The 11,838-nt window shown below is 30.9% G+C and overlaps 1 protein-coding gene across 1 annotated transcript in view; it reads left to right on the top strand.

Moving 5' to 3' along the window:
• The first annotated feature begins 258 nt into the window (after window positions 1–258).
• LOC144978728 (paired box protein Pax-6-like) overlaps window positions 259–11,838 on the top strand; it is a 115,683-nt gene continuing 104,103 nt past the window's right edge. The window contains exons 1-2 of the mRNA XM_078925160.1: window positions 259–1,647; window positions 5,792–6,216. Of these exons, the coding sequence (XP_078781286.1) occupies window positions 6,192–6,216 (25 nt within the window). The 5' untranslated portion in view covers window positions 259–1,647; window positions 5,792–6,191. The remainder of the gene's footprint in view (window positions 1,648–5,791; window positions 6,217–11,838) is intronic.

Here is an 11,838-nt window from a genome sequence, read left to right on the forward strand (position 1 = left end):
GTTTTTTAACTTTAAAAAACAGAGGAAATCACACCTCTGTTTCATTGTTAAATAGTTTGTTTTTTGTTTTCACTTTTTCCAAACCATTCGTGATGATTCTACGAGAGCTGTGTGCAGTGAGACTACATTATATCGTTACAATGCCGGTTTTGTAACACGACCAGGATTTCTCTTCTAACACATCAAGCGGAATGCATTGCATTGCATCAAATTATGCTGCATACTGAGAAAGTGTTCTGTGTGTATTATAATCGTCGTCATCGTCGTAGCTGAAAAATTGAAAGTCGGTATCTGAATCTATCTAGTGAACGAGAAGAAGAAGAAGGAGATAAGATTTAAAGAGAGTTCTAGTTGTAGTTGTAGCAGTGATAGTAGTAGTAGTGGTAGAGAGAGAAGGGAGCAACATCATCCACGAGTAGGAGCCGTATAGGAATACACAACTGACTACCGGGACGCGGGCCGGCGATTTATTTATTGGGGACTCACTCAAGCTTTTCATCCAGTTTCATTCGTTCGGAAATTTGAATTTATTTCACTTATTCATCTTGCTGTCAACAATTTTCATGACAGGAATCTGAAATAACTCCAAGTAACCAACCAGGATATTCAATCTTTTTTTTTTTTGGTTGTTGTTGATTTTTTACTTTCTTTTTTTTTTATTTAATTTTTTTTCTTCTTACTCAAACGGCGGACGACGTCAAAGAATTTTCATTCATTTTCGTTAATTTATTCTTCACTTACTTCTCCAGGCAGGAGTTTAAAACTTTGTTGTGCTCAGTGTGTGTGTTTGTGTCTGTGTGGAATAATTCTTCCAGATAATCGGATCACATGAAACGTCTAGTGGACCTTAGAAATTATTTATTTTTCTGGAGCGCTCAAGTGAAGGACAGTCAGTCGGATTGATGTGGATAGATAGATAGATAGATAGATAGATAGAGAAATATAAATATTATATAGATAGTAAAAACTTTGTTGATTGATTGAAACAAGTTTTGACTTCAGTTTAGTTTCGATTCATTGGACTTGTAAATTCTGGAAAGTGAAAGAAATTCTTTGAGAGAGTAATTTAATTTATTAAATCAGGAAGTTAAAAATAAAATTTTAATTAATTGTGATTGTTTTTTTTTAAACATACATTAAAAAATTATTATTATTTTTTTTAATCGGCGAACATTAAAAAAGAAATTTGATTTATTAATACAGGAGAAGTGAATCTCAGAAGAATTGTTAAGTGTACAATCCTATTTATCTATATTTGTCTTGTCTACAGAGGAGGTCAGGTAGGCGGTTAGGATTTTATCGAAGGCGTTTAGGGGTAACCGGTATGTACCAATCGACTGACAACTTCCCCGTAGACTGAATAGTATTTCACAGTCAGACGACGAGAGCAGAAAGAGGCTGGAACGGGCCAGTGCCCTCACAGAATGCTAGATTGCACCTCAGTGCTCGACCATTCGAATCGTCCGTAAGGAATTAAATACGCTAGCCTTGATCAGCCAGCTCAAATAACTCAAGACTTGAAGGAGTTATAGTTTAGTAGTAGTACATAGTAGGATCATCATCGCCACTCGTTCATTCAATCATTGAATTATTCGATCATTCATATTTTGTTTGCTTCAGATGAATTTATAGTGTTTTGACTTTACGGTGTGTTTGGTGTTGTTATTATTTGGGGGGTATGGTTATTGAATTATCATTAGGTATCGTTATTATTATACTAAAGCGGATCCTATTATTCTGAAGTTGTTGAACTGTTATGATAATGCTATGATTCAGACACGGACTCTAGAATCAATTGATCAATAATTAATTGATAAATTTCTATTGATGTGTGATAAATTCTAAAATATTTTCCCAATTTTTATGGAACAAAATGTGTTTTAAAATGTTATATTTTTATTTTTCACTTTTATAGAAAAAAAATCAAACTACCTTTTATGTATATATATATATAATATATATATATATATATATATATATATATATATATATATATATATATATATATATATATTTAAAGAAATAGTGTTAAAACAACATTCACACGGATTTAGCAATTTTCGACGGTTTTACAAATAGTATTTAAATCATTTTAAATGTAGCGTAATATACGACTCACAACTTCATTATTTATCAGACCAATGCAACATAATGTCCTTAAATTTTTAGGTAACTGTCCACAATTTAGAAACAACAATCCGCCATGGATCTAGGAAAGAAAAAACTGTTTTATTTTTTAATTTTTGATTTAAATTTTTTTTTTTTTAGTGAGGAAGCCAACAGATTCTGTACATAAATATATTTTTCCATCGAAATATTCTACCTTCAAATTCATCTATACCCGGACTTACAATTTTAGTGCGTAAAATAAATTCTATCACTTATTGTTAATAATTATGCTAATATAAATAATATTGGCCTCGAGAAAATATCCAACAGATCTGAACTAATAATTTTGACATATGAAATTCCTACAACTATCATATTGAAATTAATTAAAATAAAATTATGATTGATAATTTGTCAACAGCCTTTACCAGACATATACCAAAAAAAATCAAAAGGGTAAAATTTCCGAATAATTTGATGGGCCAAAATTCATCACTTAATGTTGTGTGGTCATAAGTTTATACTAATTTATAAATATAAACCGTTTTCTGTCACCATCAATAATCTACAAACTAGACCCGCGTATGAATATTACCAAAAATAAATAATGTTTTTATTTATATGCTAACCACGTTTATATTTACCTTTTAAAAGAAAGTAATAGGATGGTGCGCCTCGGACACTTTAGATCATAACGCGAGTCGCACCTGAAACGAAACGACATAATAGCAATAGAAAATTATGGAGTAAAGTAATATTTTGCTTGAAAATATTGCATCTGTATGGAGCAATCGTTGACTTTTCCACTTATTTTTTTTTTGGTTGTTGAATTCCCCTTGATTTTGGTTGGTAATTAATATTATGGTTATTAATCGGTGTTTTAAAACGCTAAACAAAGCTAGAATGTTTATAATATAACTATATCATAGGGGGAAAAAGTGTAATTAAGTTTTATATAAAAAAGATAAAAACGAAACAAAACAAAACAACAACAACAACAAAATAGTAAAAAAAAAAAAAACCAACAAAGAAACAAACAAACAACAACAACAACAAAAACACACAAAAAATTTTTTTAATCTGAAAATAAAATATAACCTATAATTTTGATATTTTATCTTATAATATGTGAGATGAAGATTCAGTCCTTTTGTCAATCTTAATTAATTATTTTCTTGACGTAAGGTTAATGTCTTAAAAATATTTGCATCAATTTAACAAATTGGAAACAATTAAGTGTGATGAAATTGTTACGGAATAAAAAATGCTTTTTCATCGTGATGTTAGTAGAGAAATAATATATTTAAAAGATCGGGTCCATATGATATCAAATTTATCTATATCATTTATTGTTGTTTTAACTCCCCCATTCATCTCCCCCCCCCCCCTACACCTTCCCACTCTAATTAATTTATCGTTAGTACCCAAACAATCGTTAAATAAAAAACTTTTTTCTTTCTAAATTTTACATGGAACTATTCATAATGTATAAATAGTCAATAATTATAGAAATACAACAAGTAAGGCATATCATGTTTACTTCAAATATATCTTAGGATTGTTTGGATAACAAAGATAACAAGATTTCTTCACGATAAGATTTGAAAATATGTGAGCAAATAATTTGTTTATAAGTAATTATACTGGTCACTCACTCTTCTCAATTTTTCTAACCTTTTGTTTTTTATTGGTTATGAAAAATCATTTTTTTTCTGTCATTTAAAAAAATAGAATTTGTAACGATGTTCCTTAGTTAGTACTTTAATTTTTTTCAAATTCTTCATAATTCAAATAAAGTATTTAAACAAATATTTGATTGAAAAAAAGGGTTAATTAGTTCAAAATTATCTATAAATAGATTGAAGAAAATTAAAAAAAAACACACCCCAACAAATATGAACACAATATTTTGAAACATAAGGTGAGTAAATTTGTAAAAAAATAATTAGATGAAGAAACAAATGAATAAAGGAATAAATAAATATCCACATTGATGCAGCATGAATATGAGATTACTTGAAGAAATATAAAAATGTATTAAAAATCCAGAGAAGAAAGTAAAGACATTGGCAAATAATTTATACAATTTTTATAAACCTATCAAAATATTTTTAAAAAATTATAATTATTTATTTTTTCAACAGTTGTTTACATTATATTTTCATAGTTAGGAGAATGAATATAAAGATAAAAGGAAGCTTCAATGTACAACATTCTGATTATCTTGATTCTATGTGAACTTCGAACAAGATGTTGTTATGTGTGACTTTGTGTGATACCAAAAAAAACAAACAAAACAACCTATTGTGAATCACATCTGAGCACTATTTGTGGACACAGGCGCTATATCAAATAATAATAATAATAATAAAAATAATAATAATAATAATAATAATAATAATAATAATAATAATAAATAATAATAATAATAATAATAATAATAATAATAATAATAATAATAATAATAATAATAATAATAATAATAATAATAATAATAATAATAATAATAATAATAATAATAATAATAATAATAATAATAATAATAATAATAATAATAATAATAATAATAATAATAATAATAATAATAACATAAGGAGAATAATTGTCAATCTTTTGGAAACCCCTTTATTTCAACAAATTATCTTAGATTTAGATGTAAAAGAAATTTTAAAAAAAAAGAATATTAAATGAAAGACAGAAATAAACAACAACAAAAAAACAAAAAAACAAACAAAACAAACAAACATACCCGGAACAATAGATGCATTAAATTAAAAAAATAAATAAATAAACTGAATACTCTGAAAGTATCTACCAGAGAATGATGATAAAATAGTTATTTATTATCAAAGAATGCAAAACAGCGCAAGACAAAGTGGATAGAAATTCTACAAGATAGAAACAAAATCCTTTTTCTTGTTTTTAGGAAGGTGAATTTTCTTTCTTTCTTTTTAAAAAAATATTTTATCCATCTGCTGTTTGTTGTGTCTGGCGCTGTATCATGCGGAACGTACTTTTACAGATTTCATCTTGTACCAAAAACAACAAAAACGGTAGTGGATACTTTAACTAGAGCGGAAAAAAATACGATACAGTGGTTTTTTTTTTGTCTAGGTGCACATATTTCCAGGTCTGATTACCGGGCGCAATCATGGGCCTGATTTAACACTGTTGTAATGGACCATATTGTGCGTTGGTGTAAGAGTTATTTCCATTACAACACATTATTAGACCTTAACAATTTGGGTTATCAGACCTGCAAAGAAGTATACGTCGGTTTTTAGTAAGTCTATTTTTATGATATCTGTTCAAGCAAATATTTATTTATCTATTTATTTATTTATCTATTTATTTATTTATTTAATTATCCATTTATTTATTAATTAATTTGTTTATTTATTCGTTTATGTTCGAATGACCCAATAGTTCAGTGGTAGAGCATTCGGCCTAAAGGCAAAGGGTTCAGTACCAATTCTAGGTGAAGTCGAGTTATTTTATTATGACCATCCCACCTCGCCTCCTCTCCCGTCCACCCAGCAGTAATTGGCCTGGGTATCTGCTGGGCCTGTCAGATTTCTACCGGAAAGTACTCCCCCCCCCCCTCTACCTATCACGGATAGCAAGCTATAATAAACTTATTACATAATATGAACATTATTTTTTTTCTCATTTCCTTTTTCAGAATGAACAACAGTCAGAATTTCTGGATTATCTCGTTATTATTCCATCATTTTCAAGACTTGTAGTGTTTTTATTATCAAATCAAATTTTAGTATAAGAGAATTCGCTATTCCATTCAAGAAACAACAACAATCGGACTAACTAACTATCAGTGTGAGAAGAAGAATAATTTTATTGTTTATTTATTGTGTCAATATTATTGTGTTGATATATTATATCATTATCTCCAACCACGAAAACGCAACCAGCAGCTATATAAAGATTGCTATATATATATTACCTACTATCGCCAATAAACGTGATAGTAATAATAGTGCTATTACCATCAACTGTCGTGTCGTGTACACACACGTTTTTATTCAATTCATCAACGAAGATTTGGACTTCTAAATATAGCATCAATGTTGATATCCTCTCTAGTTCCAGGTGAGTTTCCGTCTTATTTTATACATATACATTTATCTTTCCCTTTTTAAAACCCTTTCCTTACCAACCATTTTAAGAATTTTCACCAAAATCTCACACCCACCCAACACAAAAATAGTTTGTTTGTTTTTCTTACTCAAACAGAATAGCAACAACTACTACATTCTATGCATAATAATATTGATCAGCAAAATGAACTCTACAACACAGTGTCACGTTTTTATAGCTATAATAAAACATTTTTCTTTAAATTGTGTGAGTTACAAAAGAAATCTGAATGATAAAAGTGCTGGTTGGATCGTGACGAATGTGACGATTTTCCTATGGTTGTTAAGGAGAGGGTTAAAGATATAGGAAATTTTTAACACATGGTTTATATAGAGCATTTTCATGATTATTCATGGGGCAGCGTGGCTCAGCGGTATGATATTTGCTTCGTACCGGAAAGGTACCGAGTTTGACTACCCATGGAGCTGTGTGGCCGCCTTGCTTGAGCAAGTCACCTAGCTAGCCTTAGCTCACTTTGCGGCGCTGCAGTGCGGCTGACGCCTGGGTTATTGGAGTATTCCCTTGGAATAGATCCTAAAGGAAATTTTCCCCTAAGGGATGAATAAAGGGAATTTATTTATTTATTATTTATATATGTATGTTCAATGCATCTCACAATGCTGCCCCTCCTCTCCAGTAGATCTCCTTTAAATGTATAATGATGGAACTAAAATTTGTATCGTCCATTAAGCACTTAACTGCAATACTGTGGGGAGAAAAAATCATATTTAAAAATTTGGACAGAAAACTCTTCCTTCATATATCGATCGATTTAAATGACCCTCATCTTGGAAAAAAAAAAACAAAAAACAAACAAACAAAAGCAACTCTCAAATCTGGACTTCGAGAAGTCCGAGGTTTAAGAGTTTTTGCGAAGATGAGGGTTATGTAAATCGATCGATATTCGAAGGAAGAGTGTGCTGGCCAAATTTTTAAATACGAGTTTTTTTTCACAGTACAAAGTAGTTCAGCTTATATTTTTTTCCTCTCTCTCTCTCTCTCTCTCTCTCTCTCTCTCTCTCTCTCTCTCTCTCTCTCTCTCTCTCTATCTATCTCTTGTTTTTCTTTTCTTTTATTTTGTTTGTAATTGTTAGAGTTCCATTGCTAGGTACTCTTTCAAAACCTGGGTCGAAAATGGACATGGGTGTAAAATGTCTTACCCAAGGGTGCCTTCTTGTCTACCCCAAAAGGTGTTAAAATGCATACTTATTTCATTTCTTTCGCCACGTTTCATTTCACCATTGATTCAGTACAATGATTTGTTAGGATTTTCTTTTCTCTTTATTATATTTATTATTCTAAAGCAATTTTAGAACGTTTAGAGGTTATTTTATACTATCATAAAACTTTCATTAAAAAAATAATCAACGTAATCACTTGTTATATTATTTGATAATCACTTTGTATTTACATTTACTACACATCTTAACCCCCCCCCCCCCCCCCGCAACAAAAAAAAAAAAAAAACCCCAAAAAAAACAAATAAAAAAAAAACAAAAACAAAACAAACAAACAAAAGAAAGAAGAAAAAGTGATGTTGTTGTTGATCATAATGATGATGATGATGATGATGATGATGATGATGATGATGATGATGATGATGATGATGATGTTATTGTAAGGAAATGATAAATCAGCTCAAAATAAAAAATAAAAATATATGAATAAATAGATAAATAATTAGATGAATGAATTAATAAATAAGTAAATAAATAAATACATAAATTTACAAATTAAATAATGAATAATAAATAAATAAATAAATAGATAAATAAATAAATAAATAAATCCATAAATAAATAAATTTAAAAAATAAACATCAGTAGAATATTATACATTTTTTGGATTACTAACAATTCGTCAGTTATCATAAAATTTATTTTGAGGTATACAACAACAAAAATATAACCATCTATCTATTTATTTATCTATTGTTTTTCATTTTTTGTTTTGTTTTGTTATCTCCCGCCCTTTCTCTTTCCCATTCCCACTCCCACACATTCATTTAATTCACACGCACAGCCTACAAAATACAAAAAAGCAACAACTCCACACAAACAAACGGCCCAACAAAACATTTCAAAACAGCATTGATATCGATAACCGCTACTACATACTACTAAGCCGGGTCGACTGAGTGAATCGTAAGCTACTCACGCTCAAACACACACACACACACACACACATACTCTTAATCCCTTTGTACTCACTCACCACCGCAACCAGCAACATCACAACCACAAACAGCCAATAACACTCTGTATTATCATTATATATATATATATATATATTATATATATATATATATATAATAAATATCAACACACAACAACATACACAATTATTATAACACACAACATCAAAGTAGCTGGCAACACATGATACATACACAATCACACACTGACACACACAAAACGGGACACATCAAGATAATCCACAACTCAGCTCCACTTCATGAATTATGCAGTACAACACGTGTGTTTTATATTTCAAGATCAAACTATGATGGGGTTTTTGTGCTGTTTCTTGCTGTTGTCAATAACTAACCCAAAGCCACAGAATAGCATCGAACACAGCACGAGAGCTATTATGTATTTCAATAAATCCCTAATGTTTCTCTCTAACATAACTCACCCCCCCCCCCCTCCAACCTCCCCCCCCCCCCCTCCCCGGGCGCACATCGTCCGCTTAGTAGTAGAATCAGATTACCTATTTCTAATAATTCTGAATGCAGGTAACTGTATACGTAATAATTATTACGCCCAATAAATAACAGTTCCTGGTTGTTTTGAATCTGGGGGGGTAGACACTATTAAAATATGATCTCTCGTCTATTTTCACTGGGGATGTGATCTCTCATTCTTATGAAGAGACCCAGTTCTTTTTTCTTTCTTTTAAATTTTTTTTTGGGGGGGGGGGGGGGGGGGGGGAGGAGGGGGGGGAGGAGGGGGGGGGGGGGGGCTGTCTCCTTTTACGACCTGTTTTGAACGATTTGTTTTCTCCTGTCGTTTTCAATATAGTAGCCATCGGATATTGTAAGCATGATAGTACAAATTATACAAGAAAAGGGCGCCCCAACAGGCAACTTGTACTGTAAAAAGTGGAAAGTTTGGGGGGGGGGGGGGATGGCGAATATAACATTACGCGAAGCACATTTAGCATGGTACCTCTGTGGAAATGCTCTGTATAATAAATGTTCATATTTAGTATCAATTTTTTATATTGAAATAAACACTTCTAAATACAGAATGGCAACTTACAAAAACTCCAGTATTCGGGGATGGTCCCGGGGGGGGGGGGGGGTGTCGGATAGCTCAATTGGTAGAGCACTCACTCCACACGCAAAAGGGGCTGTGTCGATCCAGATGATAGGGTTTTTTTTCAGACCTTCCCCCCCCCCCTTCCCCCCATATTGTCAATCCAACACTGATTGGGTAGCTGGGTCTGATTGATCTGGCGGAAAGTACTTTACGATAGAACAGCGTCATATCCAAAGGGTAGTTAGCAATTACTATTATCCATTTCCAACTCCGGCTCCATCGTCCTCATGGCTAGGTTGGACTGCTGTTCCCCCCCCCCTCCCCCCCCCCCCAGCCCTCACCACTCAATCGCCCTCTATGACAACTTTATATTAAAACCTTATAACTGATTTGAATTTAAAGAGAAGGGGACGAAACTTCTATAACTAGTTAACTGCCGTACTCTGGAAAAATTCGTATTTAAAAATTTGGCCAGAAAACTCGTCCTTCAAATACCGATCGATCTAAATAAACTTCATCTTGGCTAAAACGTTAAAACCAGGGACTTGATGATAGAAGATCTTGCCAAGATGAAGGTCATTTAATTTAAATCTATCGACATAACTTGAAGGACGAGTTTTCTGGCCAAATTTTTAAATACAGATTTTTTTTCCAAATACGATTTACTGTTACGATGAGAACGAAACAAAATATAAATAGAATTGAAAAAAATAGAAAAGAAAAGAAAAAAAATTGAGACTGATATGCAAATTAATGTTAAAATAAACTGTTGTCACCCAATTGACCTCATGCCTTCCCTCATTTGGTATTCCATCACCGCCGGATCCTAGATTTCCATAGAGTATTATAATTGTTTCCAGAAATGCCAAGCGGCGATTTTTTCTTTCTTTTTGGTTTCATTTCAAAAATAAATTTTTGAAATAAATAATTGAATGGATGAATAACTGAATGAACAAATAAATGCATAAATGAATGATAAATAAATGAAGGAGTAAATAAATGAATAAGTAAATAAATAAATAGATAACTAAATGAAAAAGTAAATGAATAATAAGAGAATAAATAAACGAGCAAATAAATAAATTAATAAATAAATAAATAAATAAATAAATAAATAAATAGATATGCAAATGAATAAGTGAATAAATAAATGATAAATAAATGAATAAATAATTATATGAATAAATAAATAAATAAATGAATAAATAAATAAATAAATAAAGTGCGAATTACACATAATATATTGTACACACCTACCTGCTCTTATTTGCAGGTCTGGTAACCCAATTCCTTATGGGCTCATTGTTGTAATGAAAATCACACCTAAAAAAAATGACGCAAAATATTGTCCATTACAACAATGTTAAACTAGGCCGATAAAAGTGGGGTTCGATGCCAGACCTATATATATATATATATATATATATATATATATATATATATATATATATATATATATATATATATATATAATATATATGCACACACTGGTACATATCTATTTATTTAAATAAAGAAAACAGAATCGGTTCTGCGAGTTCGAGTTAAGTGCGTTTCTCAATGTGTTTTTGAGGCGACATATTCTCTATGCAAAGCCGGGCTACGAAAAGAGCAAAAAAAAAAAAAAAAAAGGTTCGCTGTGCTATAAAAATCATTGAGGCATCGCTAATTAAGTGGTGCAGCTCCATTTTATGACTTATATAATATAATATAATATAATATAATATAATATAATATAATATAATATAATATAATATAATATAATATAATATAATATAATATAATATAATATAGTTGTTGGTAATCGGACTATATTATTGTGGCTTAATGGAGTTAAAAGTGATTGGATATGATTTTGTTTTTTTTGACGTGTGTGTTTATATGTGTTTGTGTGTGTGTGTGTGTTTATATGTGTTTGTGTGTGTGTGTAAATGTTTAACATGTTGGAGGATATAGATAGTATGCGCTTGGCTAAGAAGCTCATAACATTGCCATCCGGAAGTATAACGGAACAACATAGTCGGGTTAATACAGTTCAGTGAGCATCACTCATAAACGCGGATGGCAAAAAACAATAACAAAGACCTGAGTGACGTCATCTTCAAACTATCTATAATTGTGAGTGGGATGTGGTGAGTTTAATATAATGCAGGGGTGGGGGGTTGTATATGAAGAGAGAGAAGGGATAAGATATATATATAATAAACAGAGAGACGGGCACGCAGATAGATAGATAGATAGATAGATAGATAGATAGATAGATAGATAGATAGATAGATAGATAGATAGATAGACAGACAGACAGATAGATAGA

The sequence above is a fragment of the Berghia stephanieae genome, chromosome 8 (genome assembly GCF_034508935.2).
Source record: "Berghia stephanieae isolate SIO BIC M18660-M18661 chromosome 8, UCSD_Bste_1.3, whole genome shotgun sequence".
NCBI classification, from domain to species: domain Eukaryota; kingdom Metazoa; phylum Mollusca; class Gastropoda; order Nudibranchia; family Aeolidiidae; genus Berghia; species Berghia stephanieae.